Source organism: Ochotona curzoniae, unplaced genomic scaffold (genome assembly GCF_017591425.1).
Source record: "Ochotona curzoniae isolate NIBS_2020 unplaced genomic scaffold, NIBS_Ocur_1.0 contig_4105, whole genome shotgun sequence".
Classification (NCBI taxonomy): Eukaryota; Metazoa; Chordata; class Mammalia; order Lagomorpha; family Ochotonidae; genus Ochotona; species Ochotona curzoniae.
The window spans coordinates 1,006,373-1,018,842 of record NW_024466129.1 but is presented as its reverse complement, the minus strand read 5'-3'; the positions used below and the strand labels follow the sequence as shown (position 1 = coordinate 1,018,842).

General features: G+C 43.8%; 1 protein-coding gene across 3 annotated transcripts in view; it reads right to left on the bottom strand.

Annotated features, from left to right (window-relative positions):
- SUCO (SUN domain containing ossification factor) overlaps positions 1–12,470 on the bottom strand; it is a 73,140-nt gene that overhangs the window by 24,898 nt on the left and 35,772 nt on the right. For all 3 annotated transcript variants that reach the window (XM_040984265.1, XM_040984266.1, XM_040984267.1), the window contains exons 10-15: positions 12,159–12,266; positions 10,748–10,853; positions 9,063–9,083; positions 8,837–8,892; positions 8,111–8,202; positions 6,469–6,534 (exon numbers count right to left, since the gene is read on the bottom strand). In XM_040984265.1, coding sequence (XP_040840199.1) covers positions 6,469–6,534; positions 8,111–8,202; positions 8,837–8,892; positions 9,063–9,083; positions 10,748–10,853; positions 12,159–12,266 — 449 coding nt within the window. The remainder of the gene's footprint in view (positions 1–6,468; positions 6,535–8,110; positions 8,203–8,836; positions 8,893–9,062; positions 9,084–10,747; positions 10,854–12,158; positions 12,267–12,470) is intronic.

Genomic DNA, 12,470 nt, shown 5'->3' with positions numbered 1-12,470 from the left:
ACTTTCTGATAGCGTGCCCAGGCCCCACCTGCCACCATCATGGATGGGATTGGAGAGGGGGCGAACTTGGGACCTGAGGATTTAAACTTCCAGCAGCCTGTTGGTGACCTGTCCCTGGGTGGCCAGTGCACCATTCAGCACCAGGCTCTACCTGCTGGCCGCCTGGTGGCCAGCTCTGGGGCTTTGGGGCTTTGAATTACTGCTTAGGTATCTCCATGTCAAGCCCACTGTACTTCTGGAATGTCAATCGGTCCTAAAGAATCCCAACAACAGAGTAACTTTTCCTTTGAAGGTTAGCGAAGGTAACGAGACCTAGTAAGTTGGAGGAGAGGGACCAGATGATCTTTATGGATAAGACTGATATACCAAGCTCCTTTAAATACTGTGTAGTACTTATAATCACAAAACATCAGTACATGCAAAAGCTAAGGCTCAGGGCTTGTCTAGCAGGATCATATCCTATTACCTGACATGTTGATTGATCAGGAAATGGGTCATATTAGGCAGGGGCATGAATTAAGTAGCACACGAGACAACCATATCCAGGGTAGATTCTGTGGGGGATGTGTGGGCCAAACCCCGTGGAAATACTAACCCCACTGGTTAGCTCAAGAGCTGAGGTGGTGATGGACTAAGCTAGGTGTGACCAAGGAGCCTGCCATCACTCATGGATAAAGGAACCGACAAGTCTGGACTGCTCAAGGCAGCAGCACCCAAATGTGCATCCTGAATAGGGTGTGCGGTGGGCCAGGCTGCAACGTTCACCAGCTCATACAAGGCCAAATGGAAGGCTAGACAATGCTGGACACTGGCCTAACACCCACTGGCATGTATGAGAACTGGGTCTGGGAGTGGGTCAAGAGGAGGAACTTGGGAAACTCACCTGGAGGGTCATAGCTCCCACTGGTGAACACATGGTCCAGACTTGGAGGTTGGACAAGCTAGGCAAATAGCTCCAATGGCTGGCTAATGTGTGAACTGGTAATGGAATGGGGTGGACCGGGCAGGACTGAGCAAACCTTAGCCCACAAGCAAAATTAGAAATCAGGATGAAGCACAGGTCATGCCAGGCTAGGCTCTTGCTGGTCTGCGTGAGCCAGGGACCCTAGGCCACAGTATAGTAAGGAAAGAGCTGGGACAGGTGAGGGGCTGAGCCAAGCTGAGTCAGAGCAACCGCTGGCATGCATGTGATCTATGGCTGGGAACAGGCCCGGTTGGGGAGCTAAGAGGACACCCTACCTGGGTGGAGGGTCCCACCAAGGGGCATGGGGCTGGAATGGGGGCTGTGTTCTGATCAGGATACGGTTGTAGTCTCACTTAGCACAAGTGTAGACTGGGATTGGACGCACCACGCCAAGTTAGACTCTAACACCATCTGGTGCTCTGGAGGACCAGGGTAGATGTGGGACAGACTAGGCTAGGTCTCAGCCTCTACCCAGCCATGTGTGAGCTGTATGTGGGTATGGACCAGCCTTGGCTGGGCTGAAACATCCAACAGTAAGAACCAGATTGGGTTGAAGGCCAGTCAGGAAAAGCCACTGTTCCTGCTAGGACAGGAGGTGAACTGAGTAGGCCTGGCTCATGGACCCCCTGGTATGCGTGAAATCTGACATTGGGAGAGGTTCTGATGGAGGAGCCTGGGCAACTCCTCTGGCAGGACACAGACCTGCAGGTAAGCACAAGAAGTAAGAAAAGAAACAGCCCAGAATAGGCCATGGAAAGTTTCCCACTGGCATACATTTGGCATGGGTCGGGGGCAGATCAGGCTGAATCAGCTCAGGCTGAATCATCCACTGGCAAATCGAAACAGAGTGTGGGTCGAGCCAGGTTCAGTTGTGACAAAAACCAATGCACAATACGGAATGCCAAGGTGAGGTTATCTATACCAGATGTGACTGCAGCCAGCATCCAACCAGCACACATGAGAACCAGCAAGAGAGGTGGCGGAGCCGGCAGCGGGAATATGGGGGTACTCCCCTGCTGGACAGCTACTCCCACTGGAGAGCGTGAGCTGGGATGGGTGCAGACCAAACTAGACAGGGCTACAACACCTGTGGGCCTCATGTGGACTAGATCAGGGAAAAGCCAGGCTGGGTTGACTGTTCCGACTTGTGCAAGCATAAATGAGAGTGGGTGAGGGTTGGCTGGGCTTTTCCGCAGTATCAACTGGCAGAAGCTGGCACTGGGGGCTAATTCTGTCAAGTTAAACTGCAGAATCACCTGGAGAGTGCATGATCTGGGAGTGGGCGTGGCCTAGAAGGGAAATAGTGGGCTCCTCCCTCTTGGATTACCACCCCCACTGGAGGACACAAAAACCAGAACAGGGGCTGGGGTCGCTAGACAGAAAGGCACCCAACAGCATGTGTGTGGGCTGGATAGTAGGGCTCGTCAGGTTGAACTAGCCTTCAATGTCCATCGACATGTTTGAGAGCTGAATGGGATGTGGGACAAACTGGACCAGTCTGCTACACATACTGGCAAACCAGGATAGGGGCGGGCCTGGTGGGGGTTATTGTGGGTCACTCTGACTAGGCTGCAGCTCCTACTGGTTTATGTGAGGGCCGAGTGTGTGCTGGCAGAACAAGGCTGGAATGCAACACCCATTGGTTCGCGTGGAAGACAGCACTGGAAACAGAACCGACCCAGCAATTGCAACCACCAGCTGATCTGGGCAATGGACTGTGCCGGGCTCTATACTTGCTAGTATATACAAGAATCTGGTCTGGGAACACCTCAGACAAAGTTTCTTTTGGCATCTCCCCAGTTGAAATGCCAGGCTCAGAACCCTAACCATGAAAAGACAGAGGACAGAACAAGTCAATCAACCACCTCAGCCATATGTTGGCAGTGAAAGACTGGCCAGATGGAAACTCTAAGGTGAACTATGTCAATCAGTGGATTCTTCAATGACCTCATCGTGCTTAGAAAGGCAAGTTTAGCAGCAATTCATAACTGTTGAACTACCAAAACCACTTGAGCAAGAGGCTCAGAGCATGCCCCACATCCGGGATCTGGGGTAGGTGGGAGACTGGGTGGGGCTTCTCCCTTAAAATCCCCCTTTATCTCAGATACATGAAGGAAACAATGTGGAAATAATAGTCTTACCCACTTTCCTGTAGCCCTTAAGTCTTTTTACCCTAACTGACTATGTAAAGATTGTCAAAAATATAATAAAAAATGGAAAAAATGATAAAAAAACACATACTTTCTGATAACCATGTCGCATCAGAAGCATAATATATTCTAGTGACACACTCATATATTCCCTTTAATTACTAACTACAAAATGAGCATCCCCAGTACAAAGCCAGGAATTCAAAATGTTCCAAAATTGGAATTTTTGATCACAGCCATAGCATTATGTGAAAATTTCTACACCTGACCTCATGTGGTAGCTCACTGTCAAAGGCACACTGGCAAGACTACATAAAATTATCATCAGGATATATGTATATATATCATATATGTGAAACAGAGAAATTTTATGTTGAGAGTTGGGTATTATCCCTAACATGTATCATCAAGCATGTATATACACCCTAAATTATGAAATGCTGAACACTTACAATCCAAGCATTTCTGATAAGGGGTATTCACCTGCTCTTCCTAGCAGGAAGAAAAGATGTTTCTATTACCACCAAAAACTAAATGCTACTTTGTAGATGGCCAAGTGCAAAACACACACACACACACACACACACACACACACACACACACACACACACGAAAATTCGGCTTGAAGCAGCAAGCCAAGCTGCAGCTAACTCAGAGTTTGGTCCTGATGACAGTAAAAGGCAGCCACTGCTGTGACAGATGCCGGCGTGCCCTGGCCCGGTGCTGCACTGTCACCATCCTGTAGGGCCGAGCTCAGAGAACACACGGGGAAGGAAACAATGTCAGGTCCTCCTGCTCTGAAACTTACACGATGGAGACCCAGGCTCCGGTGACTTCCTCCCACTCATCTCACATCTAAAACACTGCAAGAGAAAAGAACTAACTGCCCCTCTAGAGAGCTGTAAAGAGAAAAATAATGATGCATTATCAAGAAATAAGAAGCTTCCAGAAAAAAAGACTCAGAAAGCATGATCTAAACAAGATCCTCTAAGTAATTAAAACACATGGCTCAGAGAAGTGAAAATTTTTGACACAGGGTAATATCCTCCACTGACACTCTTAGATATGAGGATTTAAATGGCTTCTGAGATTTAATCTCAGGAAGATAGAAAACAAAACCCAGAATAATGGTTTCATCAAGACTTACAGTAAGGCATAAATTCCTCAGAACACCATCTCTTTTCCAGTAACCAACAGAAGCCAGAGTTTAAAGCCCTCTCAGAGTGGGGTTAGCATTAGTAAGTTACCCAACAGGCAGAACAATCACCACGTGGACTTCAACAGAAATTTAAGTGCACAAGCAGTACTACTATCCACCAAGCTAAAACAGCATCATTCCTTTCATCTCTAAAACACTACACAAACAGCAGCAAATTAAATACTGATTAAGTATGATCAACTAGATAGGCAAGCGCCCTCTTAAAGAGTAGACATTAACATCTTGAAAAGTCAGTAACGGGCTGGCAATGTGGTGCAACGTGTTAAGCTACTGAGAATGCAGGTTTGAGCCCTTGCCACTCAGCATCTAGGCCATCGCCACCCAGGCGGGAGACGTGCAAGGGGCTGCTGCTCCTGGCTTCGGCCTGGCCAAGCCCCAGCTGCAGCCGTCTGAGGAGCGGACTAGCCGATACAACGATCTGCTGTCTGTGACTCTGCCTTCCAAGTAATTAGAACCAGTCAGAAAGGGAGAAGTATATTTAGCAGAAGATGATCACATGAAAGGATTACTCCCTCCTGTGGATACTTCCAAGCACTCTTCCATTGAACACTCCACTGAGCTCGGGGGCCGGGGCCACGGAACCCCATACAGGTGTCAGTTCATGCCCTGGCTCCTTCCCTTCCAATCCAGCTCCCCGTTTGACTGGGAAACTGGAGAGGACAGCTCAAGTTCTTGGGCTCCTGCACCAACTGGCCATTGCAGGAGTGAGCCAGTGGACAGGTAATCTCTCTCTGCTTCTCTCTGTAACTCTGCCTTTCCAATCAATAACAATAAGCAAATTAAAAAAAAATCCAATGAGCTCTATATTTCTCTATGGAGAAGGAAAGAAGGGAGAATGAAAGACTATGAAACACAGCAAAGTGATTCAATTCCATATACTGCAGTCATATCAAACACATACAGAAGTATGTGAGCTACTGGTTAAATATTTTTTCAAAAGTTGTAAGTTCAATGTTGACACTGAAACTGGTATTCAAAGCCTGTGTGCCAGCCTGCTCCCTGCTGATGCTTCTGGGAAAGCAGCTGAATTTGGCCTAAGTACTTGGGCCCCTGTCACCCACAGGGCTTACACCTGGCCTAGACCCTGTCGTTGCAGGCACTGAGGGAGGGAGCCAGGGGATGCAACAGCACCCCCTTTCTTTGCCTGTGCCATTCTGCTTTTCAAATGAGTAAATAAATTACTAGTAATTAATCTCTAAATAAAAGAAGACTTCAGGGGGAAGGGAGATACCAGGTCCTACTGAACTATATCATAAAATAAGAAAATAAATTTTTAAAAATAAATAAACCTTCAAAAACAAAGGGGAAAAAAAGGATGACTTCTGGAACCTGCCTGTGGCACAGCAGGTTAAACTGTGCCTGCCACACCAACACCCTAGGCGGCTCTGGATGAAGCCCCCACTGCTCCACTACTGATCCAGCCCTTCAGATGTGCTCGGAAAGCAGTGGAGCAAGAGGCCGGTGGGAGACCCACATGGAGTCCCAGGCTCCTGTCGTACATGGCCATGGGAGCAGTGAGGCAGCAAACAGAAGATCCCTCTCTTTAACCACGCCTTTAAATAAGTAAATCTTTAAAAAAGCAAAACTACTCCCAGTTGGCTTTATATTCCTCAAGAACAACCAAAAACACAAAACATATCTATCCACATTCTAAAGTGAAAATAAAGTACCAATTGGGTGATGGTTTTTCTCTAACAGTCTTCTTACCCAGCCTACCACAGGGTCAAGTACTATTTGACAATGACTAAAGCATCACGTATACTTGGCTGCATGGATTTTACAGTTTACAAAGAGCATAGTATTACTATTATCGTTACTCATTATTATTATGGACAGAAAGAGCCTTAAATTTTATTAAATACTTACCCTCACTCACAGATGTATAAACACTCTGTGATGCCGGAGCCCCCTGCCTGCAGAGGATCTGCCCGAATGGGGGTGTGCGCAGGGCTGAGGGCGCACCCCTGAGGGACACAGACACAGCCGCCCGCTAGCCCTTTCCGCACAAATACTACGAGAAGGCAGTATCTCAGTTCAGCAATGGGTGTAGAAGCCTCCTACGTTACACAACAGACCAGCCATAAAGAAATGGAGGCGTTTCAAGCGAGTGCTTAGGCAAACTCTGAAATACTCACTTGTAGCAGAACCAAGAAGATTTTTTGAAGATTCATCCTCCACGGTATTATAATCCAGTGGATAATCTTTAAAGAAAAAACAGAAGCAGTTATACCGAGAACTAGTCCTAATATCATGCTGAAAAGCTCAAATTATGTCCTGTCCAAGTCATCTGACTTTAAAACGTTCTGTAATAAGCATTAATTATATAAGTAAAACTTGTTCACAAAAGAAAACGAAATCAGAAGTGATTTAAGAAACAGATGTAAACCAAGCAAAATAATTACCAATGCTTATCAAAATTTCAACAACAGTACTAAGGCTTTTTAGTCAAGCTTTTTGAAAATACTTTGCCAAACCCTAGCCAAGGTCTTCCTACCACTCAGCAGAAAGCTGGCTCCATGTAAGGCGTCGCAAACAGTTCCTGCCGAAGCACAGCGGCAGTTCTGGCGACACCCTCCTCTCCCCAGCCAGGTTCCGGGGGCTTCTTAGGCCTTAACGAGCTTACTCTTAGACTGAGGGCAAACCAAAGCAATGAATGCCCATTTCTACTATGCCAATTCCCATAGGAGTTTAAAAATTCATTATAATCTTAAATTACAATATCATTGTTATAAAAGGGAGTTGCAGTTAAAAATAACTGGTCAATAAACTTGGGACACAATAAAATTCATGAAGCAATGATATTATAAAGTAAGTTTAAGAAAAAAATGGCATTAGGCTGAAAAATTACAAAACAAAGACTAAAAAGCTGTTACTAGTAAAATTTTAAAAACAAAGAAATATCTCCGGGTTAGAGCTGTGGAAGAGTGGCTAACGCTGCTGGCTGCTCATCTGGGTGCTGATTCATGTCCTGTGGCGCCACTTCTGATCAAGCTCCCTGTTAACAGCCTGGGAGATGTAGAACAAGGTGGCCCAAGAATAATTTCATAAGTCATAAATTAACTTTAACCAATTACTATTATTTCATACATGAGAGATTATAAAACCACAGAAATAGGAGCCATATAATGTCTGAGATGTTATAAATATGTACACATCTGTACATCCATTTCTATACTGATACACGTGGCTGCACGTATGTATATGTCATGGGTATATGTTTATAAAAACATTAGCATGTTGTAAATGTTCCTTATTGTTTTACACAATCTGTTTCAGGGAACACAGGAAGTCTGCTGAAGGAGCCCTGACTTGCGGCTTCAGCCTGGCCCCTCACACTCTGTCACAGCAGAGGAAAGGTCTCTCTGCCTCTCCTTCCCTCTCTCTCTCTCCAATTTTAAACTCTCTTAAAAAATATATTCCTAGGGCCTGCACTATGGCGAGTGGGCAATGCTGCTGCCTGTGGTACTGGCATCCCATCTGGACATTAACTCAAGTCCCAACTGCGGCACTAATGAGCCAGGCCCTGCTCACGTGCCTGGGGAGGCAGTGGACAACATTTCAAGTGCTTGCATTCCTGCACCCACATGGGAGACCCAGATGAAACTCATGGCTCCAGGCTTTGGACCACTCCAGCTCTGGCCACTGTGGCCATCTGGGGAAGGAATCAGCACACAGAAGAGCTCTCCCTCTTTCTCTCCATACCTCTGTCTTTCAAACAGATTAAGAAATTTTAAAAAATAAATCGCTAGTAGTCACCTGCTTAAAGCCAGCACTTACCATAATCTTCATCAAATAGTTCTTGGCGTTCTGACTGGTACTGCGAATCAGCGATCTCTTCATATTCCTCCACCATGCTCGTGCCAAATACCCTGTTAACAAGAATTCCACCAAAGACTCAACAGAGCCCAGTCAACAGCAAATAGCAACTTTAATCTTGTTTCAACGGGAACCAGTGTTTGGACTCCTTCCATGCCAGTGAGCATGCAGAAGTAGGAGCGGACCTTTGGCTTCCTGGCTAAGAAGCTGTTTCTTACGCATGCACGCCATTTGCTGGTGCCCGGCTTCAGTCCCAGCCTCCTGTTAACGCATTCCTGGGCGATGGCAGGTGATGGCCCAAGGAGGCAATTCACACCGAGTTCCCAGCTCCTGGCAGCTGCCAGGCTCTGGGCATTTGAGCCTGAACCAGCAATGACGTATCTCTGTCTCTCTATGGCCTTTTGCCTTTAAAACATTTTTAATTGAAGGCATTTAGAAATTTATCAGACAAAAACTTAACACCTATTATCATGAAAGCAAGAAGCAGGCAAGCTAAACCAAACACATTAGTGAAGGTCATTTTCTGATTTGTTTTCAGAACTGCATCCAAGAGAAATATTCAACAACTTATAGTTTTACAGTGTTAACATTACACAAGAGAAAATTATTTCTTCGTTTTAAATATGTGAGTTTTGCATATGATCTTTTTTAAAAAGCACTCAATGAAAGTGTTTTGTTCTGTATTACCTTATAAGGCTTAATGGGCAAAAGTGCTCTGATCCAAAATGTGAAACCAAGTCCACCTAAAGAATAAAAAGCATGTGAGACATGATGCCATTCAAGCATAGGTGAGAATATCCAAGAACACAGCCGTTTTAACTACATCATTTCCAAAAATAGCTCATTTCCCAAAATCCAATACCTGTCAAGTTTTGCTTTGCTATTTAATATTGCAAAAGAGAAGGGTGCTAACCTTTATGTACTTGATGAACATCTGAGGCAAGAGAAAGGAAAAGAAAGAGCAATCAGTGCCAGAGTCGGACGCCGTCACACCGCGTGCTTACAGAACAGGAGCTACGCACCGTGCTGGGTAACACTGTAGTACTCCACAGCTTTCTTCAGGAGTCAAAGGAATGAAAATCTACCGTCCTAACTTGAAAGGATCATCTCAGAAATCATGAACTAACTTTCAGGCTACAAAGTGAAGTGAGCTAACATCAGTTATTTTATATATGAGAGATTCACAGAAACAAGAGGCGGCGTATACAGTCTGAGATGTAAACATGTACACACCCGTTCGTGAATACTGATACACACAGACATGTACAGACTCATACATTAATATGATCATTTCTTATTGCTTTATATAATGTGCTTCCAGGAAAACATGAAATTTTGACATTCTGTGTAACTTCAAACACAACAGAAGTGGAGGATATATATCAACCCTCTAAAATGTAAGCTACTAAAAATTAATGTGGACATTTGCACTTAGTTCTTTTAGGATAAGGAAAACACAGGGAAACTTACAAAGTATTTATGAACATCAAAGCAAAAACTTTTAGACTTATTCTATAAAAGTTTCATTTTTGCAAAAAAGGTGAAATTAATAATCAAAATGCTCTGTATCTTTCACTATTTAAAAATGGCTATTTTTTTTAATGTCACCAGTAAAACGCTCTCTCATTATTAACAGTAGACAGCATAATGAATGATGCTCAGAACCATTTCATAACTTGTGAACTGTCTTTCTTACAAATACAATGGTTTCACCTGGCAAACAATTTTTGTCATCTTCTTCCAGGAAAAAGAGTATCAGCTACATACAGACATTAAATATTTGTTTCAGTAGTCATTTTAGAAAGAAATGAAGATACTCTCATTTTTCTGAACTTCTGAATTATTAACTGAAAAGACAAACTATTTTAAACTAAAATTTAGTATTTTTATACTGAGCCTAGGAATACTACAAGTTTACCCATTTAAAAGTTAATCATACATGCTTTAAGAGATAGCAAAATTCCAGAAGACAAAAGTAAGTAGATTTAAGTTCTCATGTTTAAAGAAAAGTCAGAAACTACAATTGCTACCATCCCAAAAGATCCTACTGCGAATAAGCAAGGGCCCCTAAGAGGGTGAGGGGAGGAGCAGGCACTTTCTCCAGCAGGAAATCCAGTTAGCTGGTGGAGGAGAAGCAGTACTGAAGCGTTTAAAAGCTCACAGTATTTCAAAATGCCATTTGAATGGCACTGAATTCACCTGAATATATAACAGACAAAAGCCAAAATAAGTATCTAATAACTGGGTACTAAAATTGAAGTGACCTAAGAATCAGATTCCAATAATTTAAGAACCTGTTTTTTTTTATCAAACTAGCAGCAATTTGGTCTCAAATTAGAAACATAATGTTATAAAGGTGACAGTTTACATGAAATCTCAAAACGAATGTGAGAGCTATAATTTGAAATTGCATCAGGACCATAAATAAACTGGTGTACGCTTCCAATAACACAAAAGAGAATACGTTAAAAATCTGTTTCAAGTAAGAACTACTTGGTTAACATATGGCATAATAAATGTCCTCTCCACGCTTCGGAATGCTCAGCAGGTTTACTGGCCGAAGTGCGGCACACACAGTCCTACATGTATGAACATTACCTTCACATATTTCGCATACATCTGCTCATCTAAAGGGAAGCTCTGCACATTCCGCTCATCTCTACCGTGGAAAGTTCCCAGCTTGACCCACTTATTTGTGGGATATCTGGAAAATAGGAAAATAACTATCTTTTACAAAATTACAGATCAACTACTGAAAGGTTACATTTTCAACATATATATACATATTTTTTTTTTCTCTCTGAGGTCCATAGTCACAGCTCCTTTAATTAAATAACACATTTTATCTTCCAACTAAAATGACAGGTTCTTCTGAGAACCAGCATACGATAAGAATGGACTGGAGTGACCACTGGCAGCCTGAGAGTCCCAGCCCCATTCCAGCTCCCAATTCTAGCTTTCTGCTCATGTAGATGCTGGCTTACGACAGCGATGCCTCAGCTCACAGGCTCCCTGCCACCCACATGGAAAACCTCAACTGAGTTCCTGGATGTAACTCAGGCCCTGGCCAAACCCAGCCATTTCAGGCAATTTGGCAGTCAGTGGAGAAAGCCGTTTTTACTTGGGGTTACCACCAATACCCAAAAAGCTATTTAGAGAATGAATGAAGCAGCTCACTAATACTACGATATTTAAGGGCTGGCACTGCCCTTCAAACCAGAATGCCTGCTGCAAGTCCTGACAACTATGCTTCTCTCCAGCTTCCTGCTGGAGCACATGGGGAGGGTAGCAGGGGAGGCCTGACTGCAGTCCCACCCACCCACCAGGGGGCTCGCAGGGTGTGGGAAGCCAACCAACAGCTAGGGAATGAACCAGTAGATAAATAACACCTCCTATCTTTCAAATAAACTGAAAATAAACAAATGGTTTAAAATGGTCTATGTGAAAGACAAGAGGATAATCTCAAGATGTAGGAAGCAAAATGTAAATATAATTGCTGTAGAACTAACAGATACATAAAAAAAACCACAACAAAATGCATGCAAATGCCGACAGTGGCCATGGACATTCACAATGCTGCATGCCAGGAAGGCAGTTCTTCCCCCAAATGCCTTACTTATTACTTCTGTAACCCTAAATATCTCCCCAAAATCTTTACAGTAGACTTTAACAAAATAATACCTTAGTATACAAAATGAATCATCTGTACATTTTACACTTCTAATAACTTTCAAAGAAAATGTGGAAGCAATGGAGTATAATGATTACAAGTCAGGACTTCGGCATTTCGTCTCTGCAATGTATGAGTCATGTGACCCAAGCAGCCCGCGTACCAGCCCCTGCTCCTGCACCTGCTCCGCGCCTGCTCTGAGCTAATGAAGGAACGTGATTAACAAGAGCCTACAATAGACTACTGCTATTACAAGCAAATAGGAAAACAAAATGCCTGACACCCAGCGACAAGCTCTGGAGTGTGCAGAGCAGAGATCCACCACAGGATCAATCTTACCTGTCACTGATGGAAACCAGGAAGTCTTTAGGAGTAGATGAAAACAGCTCATAGTTTGCAATATCAAGCTGTTTCACTTGAATGGGTTCACAGAGTTCAATAACAAACCTTCAAAAAGAACAGATAATTTTACAAGACTAATTAAAAGTCTGTATTAAATACGACAAAATAGCATACATAAACTGGACTTGTATGAAAGAGATTAAAATACAGAGAAGAAAGGGAAAGTATGACCTGAGTTATTCACAAAGGAACACCCAAACTATTCGCCAAGGAGCTGTGCACAGAGCACGGTGTCTGAGGAAACAATAC